Source organism: Podarcis raffonei, chromosome 13 (assembly GCF_027172205.1).
Source record: "Podarcis raffonei isolate rPodRaf1 chromosome 13, rPodRaf1.pri, whole genome shotgun sequence".
NCBI lineage: Eukaryota > Metazoa > Chordata > Lepidosauria > Squamata > Lacertidae > Podarcis > Podarcis raffonei.
Window position 1 is genome coordinate 26,955,268 of NC_070614.1, and position 15,622 is coordinate 26,970,889.

At 43.7% G+C, this 15,622-nt stretch overlaps 1 protein-coding gene across 1 annotated transcript; it reads right to left on the reverse strand.

Moving 5' to 3' along the window:
* Positions 1–1,493: 1,493 nt before the first annotated feature.
* Positions 1,494–10,339, reverse strand: LOC128400129 (myelomonocytic growth factor-like). Its single transcript, XM_053362159.1, has 4 exons — positions 10,104–10,339; positions 8,158–8,265; positions 5,165–5,311; positions 1,494–4,217 (listed from the first exon to the last, which is right to left on the reverse strand). Exons 1-4 carry the CDS (start codon positions 10,290–10,292, stop codon positions 4,065–4,067), a joined length of 597 nt encoding a protein of 198 aa, XP_053218134.1. The 5' UTR covers positions 10,293–10,339; the 3' UTR covers positions 1,494–4,064.
* Between the last annotated feature and the right edge of the window lie 5,283 nt (positions 10,340–15,622).

The window sequence follows — 15,622 nt, forward strand, 5'->3', positions numbered from 1 at the left end:
TATTTGTGTATGAGTAGGGTGAGTCTGTGACCTGGATTCAGGAACTAAACTATTAACCATCACAAAAGAATGGCCAGACTGCCCAGGTAATGCAATCAGTGACCATTATCAGGTGTCCTGGCAGACAGGATTTCTGCTGTAGACTGCCTCCTGTGATGCATTTCTGTTGTAGACTGCCTCCTTCTGTGATGTATGTATAATGTTTTTGGAGCTGGTTTTGAGCTACAGGGTGGGCAATTTCCAAAGTCTGTGTAAGGGCTTGTGCACCATTGATCTGGGTTCTCTCCCTCTTGTGTGTGAGGAGTGGTGACCCTGTTGCAACAGTACTTTTCTATTGCAATAAAGATCAGGCTTACTAGCTGCTTTGCTTCTCAATATTCTCTGGCTGGCCTCTGTTATTTTCTCCTACCGATAGGGAACCCACTTAAGGACTCTATACAGTGGCACCTCGGGTTAAGAACTTAATTCGTTCTGGAGGTCCGTTCTTAACCTGAAACTGTTCTTAACCTGAGGTACCACTTTAGCTAATGGGGCCTCCTGCCGCCGCCACGTGATTTCTGTTTTCATCCTGAGGTAAAGTTCTTAACCTGAGGTACTATTTCTGGGTTAGTGGAGTCTGTAACCTGAAGCGTCTGTAACCTGAGGTACCACTGTATGGGCTCTTGGATACCCCATAAAGGAAAAGGAGTTTTCCCCCCCTTATAACACTGGCAACACCCTCTCGTGGGGCATTACTTTCTGTACAGAGTAATGGATAATGATTCCTTTTGTTTCCAGTTTTAAGTCTTCACTTGCTCATACCAGCATAGCCAAAACAGCACCACCTACATAGAAAAGGGAAGTAGTAGCAGTCTAAGCCTGAGGTTTGTAGTAGTACCAAAAAACAAAATAAAACACCACCCTTTAGCAAAAAACAAAAAAACTCAAACCCTAAATGAATGGAGAGCGTTCCCAAACTTCCCAGGGAGAACCAAATGGGCACAGAATAAGGGTGACAGGAAAAGAATAATAAAGGAAAAGTGAGATGATTACTTCTGAATAGATTATATACGGGGTTATACTGCACTGTTAGTCACAATTCCACTGAAATCTATGCATCTTCAGTCAGTTGCGATTAAATTTTCACATTGACCCAAGAACACCTGATAGTGCATTTCAAAACATTTCTGCTCAGATGTAAATCCTATTGAATCCAGTAGGGCTTACAGGCATGTGGGTGTAGAATTCCAGCCTTTGGATTCAATCCATCATTGCAGTTGTTTTCACGATATGGTGGCCTATGATTATTCCTAGGTTACAGATTGGCATGTGAACAATGTCACTTTTTAACTGGGGACATCTCAGCTCCCTCAACTTATACCCTGCCTTGTATGAATTAGTTACTCCAATACTTCATTTACTTTCATTCATGCTTCAGTTTGGTCTCAACACATTAATAAACTTCAACACCACATTTTTGATTGAACAAATGTTAATTTTTATTTCTACTCAGAAATTGCATACACCATATCATCATAATAAATAAAATAAATAAAATTCATTTTCGGAAGAAGTAGTAACAGAATTAAAACCTGATTGGTATTACAATGGAAGCATTGAGAGACTCTAAATAGAAATATTAAGAACTAATCAATGACCCAGTGGCCAATTATTTCTACCTTTTAAAACAAAAATATAAATAAAATTTAAAAGTACCATGTCTATTCCATTTAGCATCATTGTTAAATAAATAGGTATTTATATCCTGCCTTTTCTAATTGTGTGGGGTGTTCAGTGCAATTTACAGTTACAATGAAAGCACAACTACTCCTGCAGTGATGCGACAGAAAATCTAAACAGCTTCAAAAATAAATGCTTTGGAATGCTTCAGCTGAGCTTAGGCTCTTAGCCAAATTCCAGATATTTCTTTATCACCTCGTGACATTTACAAGTCATATCATTCCAGCTGCCTTCTGTTGCAGAGGCTTGTAATGGAAGAATGTGAAGCTAGCAAGAGTTCTGGTCCAGTTTTGAAGGAAAAAACAGTATCAGTGGCAGACTAAAATCTACAAGCAACATTGTACCTCTCTAGCAAACTGCAAAGCAATTTTAGACAAAATACAAAATGGAATTCTGCACAGATCGATGATATACGTTGGTGTAAAATAAATTCATTTAAATAACAAAAACAGTTTACAATCATAAGTTAACATTTATTAAAAACCTCAGTAAAAACAAAACAACATCCTCTAGCATAGAACATTACAGGAATAAATCAGATAGCAAATGAGCAATTAATGCTTTGGTTTCTCTGTCTAAAACAGGAGTGGGGAATCATATGGCTCTCCAGAGGTTTAATGGACTACAGCTCCCATCAACCCTGACTACTGACTACAGTTGCTGGGGCTGATGGGAGCTGGAGTCCAGCAGCCTGTAACTGGCCACAGGTTCCCCATCAGTGGTGTGAAGGCAGGACCAGCCCTACCATTCAACAGGGTGAAGTGGGATGCTTAATGCAACTGCCAGGGCTGATGCACATATGTTTGTGTTGACTTTATTTTACGGCCCAGTACTACATGATTCACTAGCTGAGTCTAGCTGCCATTTTAGTTTCTCACAATACCGCCAACACGAGGATTGTGGGAAATTTAGATGGCAGCCTCTGGCCAAATCAGGGATCCACTGATTATACAGCAACTGTTCATAGCAGTTTCAGAACTATCATCTACTGGTGCTGCTCCAACAATAGGTATGTGTGCTTATGGTTCATATTCAGTGTTACTTATCTATAACAAGTACAAGAAGATGCACAGCCCAGCATGTACCCAGGAGACTGCCAGAGGTATGAACTAGATACTCCTATTGTTCACCCCCCTGCAGTTCGGTCCGACTACCAATAGCCAGTACTCTTAATGTTTAAATATTAAACAGTGATTTAACATTGCATACATCTTGACATGTGCACCACAGCAAGGCTGCAAGTGTTGCAAGATGCACACGTAAAACTTGCTGAAACTCCCTTGCCTTTGATAAACAAAGGTTCTTATCAAACAGTTAATCTGACAGTTATCGGTATAAATATTAAATAAGTAATAAATACTCTTAATACCAGAGAAATGACTAAAGGTCTGAGGGCAAATTTTAAGATGCAGAACATTTGTTGTTTTTAAGATACAATAAATAAAAAAATAAAATAAATAAGCACAATAAATTAAAAACACGCAGTTGTAGGAATCGACTCTTAAGGATATTTCACTAGAAATCCAGCAAAGCAAACAAGATCTTTCCATACAAATGTCAAGTTGGCATCGCAGGAAGAGTACATTTCATTAAAAGCCGAATCCAAAATTGCAATTCTACGAAATGCTTGAGATGAGCCAATTCCAGAAGTAGCCAATGTCTTGGGTTGACTCCAGTTCCCATCATCCCCGAGCATTGGTCATGCTAGCTGGGGCTGATGGGAACTGGAGTCCAACATCTGGAGGATAGCAATAGTTCACCCATGGAGTTGTTGCAGGAGTCTCAAGTCAACACTATGATAAAAACAACAACAACACCCAATTGCTAAAGATGTCCTGCATCAGTCTCTTAAAAAGGCTAGTTTAAAAAACCCCCAAGGAATTTAGTTTGGCACAAACAGAAATGCTAAATGCCCAAACATGGAGAAGGCTGTCCAATTAATTTGGAGGGACATCAGAACTGTACTTGACTTTTGATTATAAAAAAGATAAAGATTAGTTCAGTTAGCAAGAGTCACTTCCTGCTGATAGCAGCAGAACACCAAACTGGGCACAGAGTGACTTCTTAAAAACGATGCGTATGGTGTTCTGCTGCTTCTTTAAATATTATTGTGCCTTTTGTTTTTCTTGCTTTTGCATGATAACAAACGGCTTTTAAAACTTTACAATAAATACAATAAATAAATAATAAAAAGTTAGGAGGCTGGAATTCTGCAGGTTGGGAGGAGTCCAGGCAGAAGTAGTACATCCTCTTGTTTCAGTTTGTTGTCACCTATTAGGTTCTCCTAGGATGCACAGGACCCTTCCACTTTAGGGTCTTATGGGAGAATCCTCTAGCCCTCCACATTATGAATAACAATGCCTCAATGCCCGGGCAATCGCTTCCATGAATTTCTCAAGGTTGCGGACGACAAGATAGCTTCCGATAGCTCTCTGATTTTGCAAGTCCAGGGTTTCTCCGTGGGGGAAGGTGACAGCGGTCACCACACTCTCAAGTATCTGAAGCAGGGAGATAGAAAGTGGGGTAGGGAGAAGAGAAATCGCATCCGTTATTGAAATGCAGCTGTTTGCTAAGTGCTTAGAGGATCATTTTTTCTTGACAGCTGGATGGCTTAACTTGGTACCCTTTTTGCACCTTGCAACCCCAGAGCTTAGAGAAGCTAAGAAGCTTTCTATAAAGAGATCAAACATTCCTTGAAATACAGAGTACCAGTCTTCGCAACATTAAATATAGAGAACTCTAGATCAGGGTGGGATTCCCATCAGCCACAGCCAGCATGGCAAGTGGTCCAGGATAATGGGAACTGCATCTTCAGGGCTACAAAGCTTCCCATGCCTGCAAATTGGGAACACTGAAGGGGAGAAGAACTGAAGTTCCTGGGGCTGTGTCTTAAGGAGAAGGGGATTGTGGATCATCGATTTCCATGAGCAGGAATTATCCTAAACAATTATACCCTTTAACAATCATGTGTTCCTTGAAGAAAGGACACAATGACAGCTAGAGGTATCTAAGATTAATACCCTGACATGCTAATCAATATGTTCCAAAAGAAATCAAGAAGGAATGAGGCCAAGGGAAGCAGAGGGAATTTGCTGCCTGTCTCAGAAACAGTCTTCATCTGCAGTTAGTCTTCCATATTCTGTCTCTGTGTTGCCCATGGAATTCAGTGGAACAGACACTGAGACAATAGCAGCCAAGACAAGCCATGCCAGAATATGCATCTGGGTTGGTGCAACTGCTGCTGCCATCACTAGGGGCATCACCACTCTTCCAGGAGGGGAAGCAATTATGAAGTGCAGACAACAGACCCTGCTAAAATGGCTACGGATATTCCTGCTCCCACAGAACTTGGTGCAAGCATGCAAGGGCTTCTTCCCACCTTCTGCCCACCCGTTCTGCCCCCTCCCTCAGCCCAAGCTGAGCAAGTAGTAAGCCAGCTTCTCACCTGCTGGTGGATGTTGGTGGAGAGGTTTGAGAGGTCCAGCTGGAGGCCAGTCACTTTCTCAGAGAAACTTGGCAGGATCTGGGCAACGTGTGAGAGGCTGTGCTGGTAGGTGCTGAGGCCTGTCTGTATCTGGTTGAAGCAATCTTCCTGCAAGAACAAGATTTAAGGGTGGGGAAGAAGGGTTACAGCTTTTGTCTGGATAAATCACTTTCTCGCTCACACACACAACTTTTCCTGGTTCCCATTTAGGCTGGCGACCACCATTTTTCACATCCAGAGTGTTGACAGTATTTTAAAAAGGGGGCTTGTTTAAATTATTTAGGACATTCATTCTCAGGGCAGTTAAGATACAGTCAATCCATTTTTGCAACTCCAGAGCAAGATCATTATAGCGAGGCAGAAATGTGCTTCCAGGTAGGCTGATGAGGATCTTTTATGGAACTACAATTCCCATGAACCCGAGCAAACACAGCCAATGGCCAGAGATTATGGGAGTTGTAGTTCAGTAGGGACACAAATTTCTTCACGCCTGATGTGGATCACTGAAAGCAATGCCTCTCAAACCAGATTAAACTCTTAAAACCCTATACACAGCAACCCAATTTAGGGTGTGTTGTGAGTGTAAGTAAAACCATGTGAGATGAGATATTAGAAGTGGCTCAGTTTGATCATATGTGGTGGGGAGAGAGAGCAGAAGAACAAACGAACAGTTCAAGTTGGTATAAAGTAAAAGGCTCAGTTTTCCCTGCCAGAGAACAAAGCAGAAAAAGGCTACAGGTTTAAATATTAACTTCAGGTGGGAAAATTAAGAGGGTCCCTCAGAATAAGTGGCAAGAGGAGAAAAAGTTTTCCCATAGTAGGCAAGCCAAGACATTGACACTCCTTACGTACAAAGGCATAGAGTCCAACATCTATGTTATTGCTCAAGCTTTCGCCGAGCAGCTTGAGAGCAATAACATTGTTAAGAAATATTTGCTGTGTGCTAAGAAAACATGAAGGGGATTTTTTTTCTCAGCCTGCTCTTATCAGGGATACTTGGCTATTTGGTAATATTCCTCTCTTCTTGTGAAGTTGAATGTGAAGTTGTAACAACATGTTACAGAGGTGTGCCTGAACATCCCCTGGAAAAGGGTACCCCCTCACCAAACCACATTTGAGTGATCAGCCTCAGAACTCATTTTGAGTGCTAGGAGGGGACCCATGGAAGAGTATTTGGGTATTTGAGCATGTATGGAGTCTTCTTCCTTTGCCACTGGTTAACTATAACCAAACTTTGTAATGAGTGGGCAGGGCTTCTAGATTAGATACATATTGGCCTCAGTGATTTTTAACAGCCAGCCTTAAAGTGTAATTTGTTTTAATTTGCTGATTGCTACCAATTTCATAGTCCATGCTCAACTGAATGTGCATATGTAGTTCTAAAGAGAAAGCATGGATTGAATATAAACAGAATCCATGTGGCACATAGGCATTCATTTTGGAAGAGGTGTGTGTGTGTGTGTGTGTGTGTGTGTGTGACTAAGATTGCACCTATAACCAGCAATTTTATTGTGTGGGTGGCGAGGGAAGTCAGTAGTATAAGTCAGTAGCCCAGTGGAGAAAAAATGCTCCTAGTTGATTTGTAATAAAGTTATCCAGTATATCAATGAACATACTAATGCTAGATATTCTGGTGCAGTGGGCTCTAATCCACAAAAGCTTGCGCCATTATAAATGCAGTGAAGCCATCAGGGCTGGACTTTGGGGGCAGAGGTCCAGTGCTGTGCTCAGAATGAGAAGGAGCCCCCACCCTGGCAAAGCATCATGGCTAGCTTGCCGTGTTAATACACATTGCCACCTAAAATGCTTCCCCTGCACATAACAACCATTTTGTCCAAAGTTAGTCAAGTACAGCATATTTTAAGTGTGCCATAAAACTCCCTTTAGTGCTTCCAACAAAGCTACCCCCTGGAAATCGTAATGCTACAGTTTTTCACATGGCTGTCCAGATGCCCCCGAGATTCTTTCCTCTTCTAAAGTTATGTTCCCGCCAACCCCACCCTTTCGCAATCAGAAAAGGCAGATCCTTCTGTTTCTCATGAGCAAGCCCTTCTGTTAAGTACATAGCTAATCTTATCCACTCAGAATCCTTTACTTTGCTGGCTCATTGCTTAACCTGCAAACGCGCCGAGTCACGATTGCAGCACCAGGGGAAATGGATGTCATCTGGTTTGCTTACCAACAGGAATTCCCCCTTAACCCTCAAAAGTGTATTTTTGGCAGTCGGCCAGGCAACTACTACGTCAGGCGTGGACTGCCAATCTTAACCAAGATTTTGACAGGAATGAAGGATAAGGCATGCAAAACACATAGAATTATTGCCACAGACCCTGCTCATCCACACACACATCTCCTTGCATTGCAGACACAGTCAGGCATTTGCTGAAGGACCACACCCAAAGAAAGTGGGGGGCATTAGCAAGAGCCCCCTAGACCTATTGCAACGAGGAGGCAGACTCACTCAAGGATGGGGCTCACAGAGGGTGTCAAAAACTGGCTATTGTCCATGTTATAACTGTGCTATCATTTTGTCCCCCAGATGAAATGGTCTCAGTTCTCTAAGCATTTCCCTACAGCTTTATATCCAAAAGAAAAATGGAGAAATGACAGACACTTGCTGTTTCTCATAGCGGGCATGAGAAATAAATGTGGGAAGAAGCTGGAGGTGTGGAGCCTGGCAAGAAGTTTCCATAGCTGGTAGGTGGGCAGGAAGCCGCTTGCTCACTTCTTTGAGGACCCAACACTCCTTTTGGTTCTGGCTTCCTTCCACATGTTGCTGCCTGCATTATTTGTAAACAGATATTGCAAAGCTCCCTCCCACCTTATTGAATTGTTGTTTTTCCCCCTGGAACTTTCTGGGGCGGTGGGAACAGGCGGGAAATATAATTGCACGTTAACAGGGACGGGAAATATAACTGCTTTGGGCTTGTTACCGGACGGTGGCTTCTACTCACCTTGTTACAGAGGTCTTTCCGACAATGGGAATAATCAACTTGCTCAATGCGCAGGATTTCCTGCACCAGTTGCAGTTCGTTGTCACTGCCAAGCCTGAATTCTTTACGCTGTGGGCAGCAGGCGGAGGGAGAAACAAGGAGTTGAGGTCAGAAGAGACAAAGGCCCCAGTAGCCAATACAGACATATAGCTTGCTTGCTCCCTACTGGCAACCCTATGAGCTCCCACCACCTGTATATTTTACAGTACTTTAAAAAGGCATTGTTGATACTACCAGGAAGGCAAGGGCTCCCCAATACTTGCTGCCCACCACCCAGCCTTGCAGTTCGTAAGAGTACAGAAACCTTATCTACTCATTCTGTTAATGCAAGGCCTTGTCTCTGCCCTGCCCTCACAAGAACCTAATCTGCCCTGTTATTTAGTGCCTTCACTTGAATAAGGAGTCCATAGTAAAGGACTACATGTAATAGACAGATCAACATCTATGGGATCACTTGGAATGCAGCAGTAAATTATTTCATAGAAATAAAGGGAGGTGCGAATTCTATAGGAACACTACAATAGTGCATAACAGTTATGAGTGCAGCGTTTGCAAACCACCAAGTTTCCAGTCCTTATAATAGGAAGCTAAGTTATGCTCTCAAGTGCATGAACTCTCAGAAGTCAGAGGAAGAGACTGATAAATACTATTTCTAGTGTTTGGAAAGAGACCTGCAGAAACTTCTGTCCTTTTTTCACAACAAAATTGGAGTAAATTATGCCACACTGAAACTACTGAAAGCACCAACACGCAAATATCACACACCCAAAACCCAAACCAAAGAATCTGATTCTAGCTAAAGGGTGTCAGTCTGAGCAGCAAATACTGGCATTCATCACAGCATGATTTTTCTTCCGGTTTAAGTTAGGCTTGGATAAGAGGAGGATTAAATGCATTTTTACGATAATTTGACAGATCTAGTCAAACTAGCCCCTCCGCCCTCTGAGGGAAGCCAACGAGAATGCCAAAGCTTTATTCACTGTCTGCAAACAATTTTTCTCCTTTTGTCACTGAGGGAAGGTGACCTTTCCAGGTTGGCACAACCTCACAAATGCTGGGAAAGGTAGGATCAATGCCATTTGTTCAGATTAAATGGGGCCAGGGCCAGGAGAGACTTCCACAACGCTAGAAGGGAGAAAGCTACGCTCTCGATGAGGTTAAGTCTTCGGGGCAAGCTGCAATTTCAAGGAAATGCCGGGAACGGAGTCCCATACCATAACAACTTGCCAACTATTTTGTTTATCCGAGAACTCAGCTCGATGGGAATAAGTTATTTGTACTGGAGTTTACAGTGGTTCAAAGCCAAGAGCTGCAAAATAATAACTGTCAGGGCACAATCACTTTCCAAGTTGTTATGTTACTGGTGTGGGGGGGGGGTGTTATATACAGGATAAATTGGGCAGTTTTTCAGGACCGGGCTCCACCTCTTGCTCAAACCCATCCTGGCACAATATTTGGGGAGGATCATCAGTCGATCTTTGTACTTTTGAGATTCACAGCGGCAGTTTCAAGGAGTTGAAACACATTTTTTAAAGGTGGGTAAATAAGGGATATAATACGGAGAACTGGAATCGGTCCTTCAGGATGTCTCAGGAAGCTTTTTATATCATTGACCAAGGAATCCCTTTTAGATAGCTGCCTAAATCCACAGCTTCTGCCAGTGTGCATAAGCTGTGGATTTAGGCTTTGATCGTCAGCAGCCTTATCCAACCTGTTGGCTTTTGAGTGTTGTTCGGCTACAGCACCCATCACCCCTGACCGCGCTTGGATGGGGCTGATGGGAGTTGTAGTTCCAAAACACCCGGAGGGCACCAAGTCAAAAAAGGCTGCTCTAGACAAACTGTACACCTTCATCTCTGCAATATTCCTTGCCCAGCATTTTCCTCTTCTGCTTGCAAAAAACTCACCAGATCATTCTTCATTTTAGCAACATCCTTCCTAATCCTAAGCACAAATTCCAAATTGTCGAGGACGGAGTCTGGGTACCCGGAAGTCTCTGGCAGGGGTGTAGCTGAGCACATCAATCCCCACAGTGCAATGCTGATCAGGGGGAAAATAACACCTGGAGGAGGGAGAGAGAGAATGAATGAGGTCATATAGTCAGTGGAACAGTGAAAGAATAGTTTCACTCATATAAATTAAACCAGCACTAGTATCATTGGCTCCATGAGTTTGTACAAGAGAACTTCCCAGTGGGCTGCATCCTGCAGGTCAGATCTCCCAGGCTCCCACTCCCACTTTTAAGGGCATTTCATCTTCCTACATGACAGGAAGGAATACCTTTCAAACAAGTTCAGGGAAAGCATGATTTAGAAACACATGGGGTTCTTTTGTTTTTTTAAAAAAATTACACTCATTTTCCATCTTTAATCCAAGGGTCACTCACCCACTTTCAGTTACAAAACTGGGGAGCTAGATGTACTACTCATCTCAGAGCCATAGCTACAAGGAAGATGGAAGGCTGTGCCAACATGGCCCTCAGAGAAGTTCCAAGTCCCCTGGCCTGCATTTTAAGCTTTCAATTTAATCAATAGTAAGAGACACAAAGTGGGACGCGGGTGGCGCTGTGGGTTAAACCACAGAGCCTAGGGCTTGCTGATCAGAAGGTCGGCGGTTCGAATCCCCGCGACGGGGTGAGCTCCCGTTGCTCGGTCCCTGCTCCTGCCCACCTAGCAGTTCAAAAGCACATCAAAGTGCAAGTAGATAAATAGGTACCTCCAGCGGGAAGGTAAACGGCATTTCCGTGTGCTGCTCTGGTTCACCAGAAGCGGCTTAGTCATGCTGGCCACATGACCTGGAAGCTGTACACCAGCTCCCTCGGCCAATAAAGGGAGATGAGCGCCGCAACCCCAGAGTCGGCCACGACTGGACCTAATGGTCAGGGGTCCCTTTACCTTTACGAGACACAAAGGGAAAGGCTTTTGCTGGCTGGCTTAGCGTGATACAGCTGACCTAGCGTGATACAGCAAGTATTCTGCCCAATATGGGTTGATACTTCAAAGATTATTAAAAAACAAACCTACATTCTATTTTAACTGGAGTTCGGTCCCCAAAGGGCTGGTCCACACTAGGCAAGGAGGAGAGGGAGAAGTCCTGTACAGTATTTAGATCATAGAATTGTAGAGCTGAAGGGGACCACCAGGGTCATCTAGTCCAACCCCATGCAACGCAGGAATCTTTCGCCCAACGTGGGGCTCGCACCCATAACCCCGAGATCAAGTATCTCATGCTCTACTGGCTGATTACGCACAAATAGGAAAGGGGTGTAAAGGAAGGGATCTTGTTCCTTTGGAGAGATCTCCCCTTGGTCACGTTTATCTTCCGGCAGGCGGAGGAAGTAGCTAGAGCACTCCCGCTTCCACGTGTTGCTGCCGGGCCGCAGCGAGTAATTTTGCCGAATTTTTTGTTCTCCCTTCTCCTCGCAGTAAGTCATCTCCTTGCTCAGCCTATTTTAGCGGCTTTTTTATTTTTTGCAAATCAATTAATTAGTGGGGGAAGCGGGGCTGGCAATTCGCGCACACACTAGTTATTTTCTCAAATAAGAAGCAGCCGCCCCATGGAGAAGTCTTAAATCCCCCTCTCCACACATTTACGATGCGTGGGAAAAAATCCAAAAGTCCCTACTCGAGCGTAAAACAGAACTGGGGCGCGTTAGTTTATGCTCCTGTTAAGGGTTGGAGATGGGAAAAGAGTCGGGGGGGGGGCGAGACCCAACCCCACCCAGGGGATCAAACTATCTTATACACATCCCGACTCCGAAGTTTCTGGCCCGCCGCCCTTTGGTTTAAAAAGCGGCGTGGGAGCAGCAGCCGCCGAGACGCGCCTGCGCGCGGGGCGTGGTTTCGGCTCGATTGGGTGGCCTGTGGCAAATCACTTTTTAGCTACTAGAGGCGGCGGACTTCAGGCTTGCGAGGGTGAGGAGGGGTGTGTGTGTGTCCTTGTGTTTTCAATAAGTGAGCCGGGTGGAAAAGCACCTTGAGAATTTAACTCTCACCCCTGGAAGTTGTTTCGAGTACCAAAACTAAACCGCGCTCGCAGTCCTCCACGCAAAGACCCAGCTGTGCAGTGCAATTTAGGGTGGAGTTTTGCTGCCGTCGTTTGTTTGCTAAAGCAAGCCGGAGTGAATCCTGGCCGGTTTTTATTGCAACCTGCCGGGAGATCAAGATCTCCACCCGCAGACTAGAAAGCAAATTCAATTCGCCGAAAAGGACTGCTAAAGTAGTTTGGAGATCAGGGAATCATGCGGCAGGCAGTTCCAGAGGTTAACGCTGTTCCGCCTTTCCTAAAAGTCACAGGGACCTCTTGCGAAACTTAATAAGTGTCTCCTTCGAGCTCGTTTGAGCAACGATACGAAATACAACCGAGAATAACTTTTGAAAAAGCTTTTCTTATTGAGCCCGTGGATTAAATAGGGAGGCTGGGAAATCTGAGCGAAGAGTAGTCTCCCTGCCCCTTTAAGACTAAAAACAGGAATTAGACCCTTGCTCAGAGAAAAGACCTAAACAAACGAACAAGCCCAAGGTTTATTAGCCTTCAAAAATCTCTCCAAGCTGGTTTTACCTTAACCACTTTAAACCTAACAGCCCACCATCCTTTCCATAAGAAAACCTGCTATTTTGGGCGTAACGCAGAGTTGGGGGGTTGGGAGCGAACTCTTCTGCTAAACCTGAGACTCTTCCTCCTTTCCCATCCGCCGCCCCACAAATGTATGAAACAGGGAGTAGGTAAATAGATTTACCCTCCTTATAAATAACAAAATCCAGCTGCGCTTGTCCCAAAGCATGCAACTTACCAGCTCGCTCGACCTCTGCGCCAGGCGCCTAGAACGGGCTGACCAAAGTTCTACTTACTTCGTTCTGAGCTCATCCTTCAAAAGCCTTTGAATCTCTTTGCGCTGGACCTCCTCCCACTTTTTTTTCCCTCCTCCTCTCGAGATGCCGGATGACGGCTTGCCTGTACTTCTGCCGGGAAGGAACACACCAGGAGCAGGAGAGGCTTGGCTGCTTCTGTGTCCAAAGGGGAGTGTGAAAAGATCCTTCAGCCATTAGGGGTATTTATAGGAAGTTTGGGGAAATTCCTCCGATGGAATTAAAGGTGTGGCCATTAACGCAAATTGAGAAAGGGGAGTCATTTTTTTTAAAAAAAAAGATATATCCTGTGGGTCGATGAGTAAATAGAGTAATGGGCTCTGATCTTCATAATATGCTTGGGGGAAAAAATCCAAGATTTTAGTTAGCAGGACTCCAATCATTACTTTTTCACAGCTAACCCTATTTGTGCAATGGGAACTTCCTTTCGTCCCCCTCTTGCGGAATGGGAGTTTCAGTGACCTGGGCTGTTTTGCTTAAATTTTATTTAAAAGGATTGCATTTCCTGGTTCTGTGGTTGAAATGTAATACCTGTGTTGGTTAAAATGTATGTTAGATTAAAAACTGTTACCCTTTTGTTTTTAAAAAGAATTGTTGGAACAATAATGCAGAAAAACGCACACATCACAAATAGTAGCCAAGTTAAGGAAGCACCCATATGTGGAAATCTACTGTTTGCAAACCAGAAATTAGTAAATGGTAGTGGTCTCTCAACCATTTCATATTCCGCCCCTCTCTTACTTTCACATAGCTGACCAAATTTGACATTAGTGCCAGATCATACTTCACATCTCCTCAAGCAGCTAGCTCTCTTTAAGAAGATACAACAGATTGCACCCATTATCTTGCATACAGTATCTTCACAGTCACAATTATATAGGCTGCTGTGTTGCCTTGGGGCTGATGGGAACTGTAGTCCAAAACATCTGATATAAAGCAGAGGCTGGTATATAATAAAACCCCTGTGTCTTTAGCTGAATTAGCTCATTTACATAGATGGTTTTAAAACCTGGCAATGTCTCTAGGTAAAGAGAATATGCCAAACAACTTTCTATCTGGGTATTAGTTTGACTCCAAAACACGTTAGCTAAAGCGAAAATCCGCTGTACGGTTGTCTCCACATTTTTAAGGCACTTCCAACACTTGGCTTATTCCAGGGGTTACATATTCATCAAATGAAAAGCTTTTGACTAGCCACAAGGTTGCCACAAATCAGTAGTTTAAAACCGCTTTACATTTTGTGTTGGATAAACCCATCTGTTGCCTGGGTGATTTCTATTCCTGAGGGCGTCAGGTATGTAACCTAGAGGTGCTCCTGGGTACCATTTTGTCATTTGAGGCTCAAGTGGCCTCAGCAACTAGGCGTGCTTTTCACCATCTTCAGCTAGTCCAACTATTCCTGGACCAGGATAACTTGATCACGGGAGGCAGTGGGAACTCGCAAGACCGGATTATTGCAATGCACTCTATGTGGGGCTTCCTTTGAAGCTGATCAGGAAGTAAGATCCTACCAGCATTTTATACTTCCTTGCAACGATCTGCATTGGCTACTGATTCGTTACTGGACTGTTCTCAGTGTTATTCCTCTTTGGTATTTAAAGCCCTTAATGACTTGGGACCAGTTTACTTAAGCAGATGTCTTGCTTTGGCTTATGGAACTTTTACTTTTAAAGTGCCACATACTGTCCATGTCGCATTTATGAGCAGTCGATCTTTTAGTGCGACGGCACTGGTACTTTGGAAATGGCTGCCCATTGATACCAGACAGGCCCCTTCACTACGTTGTTTTAGATGCCTACTGAAAACTTATTCTGTTTCAGGAAGCTGTCAGCAAGACACATGATTAAGTTCCCAGATTTGTTGGTTACTGGTTTTATCTTTGTTTTGCACTATGATACCTTTATGTATATTTGCTTTTAACTGGTTTCTGGATTTCAGTTGTGTTTTTATCTATAATTTCGCTTGCAGAGCTTTTTTTAAATCAAGTTTACAAAATTTATAAATAAATGCTTCTTCCCTGTCATTATAAATTAGACAAACCATGTTTATAATCGTTGTCCAAAGTTTGTCATAATTAGTTCCCTCCCTGACATGATGGTTGATTTGTAGCTAAGTGCATGGAAAGCCAATGCCATATAGTGATCAGAGTCTCAGAGACCAGGGTTCAAATCCCCCCACTCAGCCATGATGCTCACTGGTCCAGTTTGTGCATAATGCTCAGCCAAACCGTGGCTTCGCATGAATGAGTAAGGATGTGGGTTCCTAGAAAGCCACTTCACACGTGGTTTGCTTTCCTGTTACTTTCAAACCCAAGCTCATGGTTTATCTCTCCCGGACAACCTATGAGCAGTAAGCCATAGAATAAACCTTAGCTACTGCTTATTCATAGAACAAGCTTTGGCTTATGGTTTCTCCGGAGTGAGATAAACTATAAGCCCATGTTTGGATGTAATGCTGAGCCAAACCATGGCTTAGCTCACAGCCGTGTGACAGCAGCAGGATAGTAGGGGGCAATGTGGCTGTGATTTTCTCTCTAGGAACCTTCAGTTTTTCTTGTT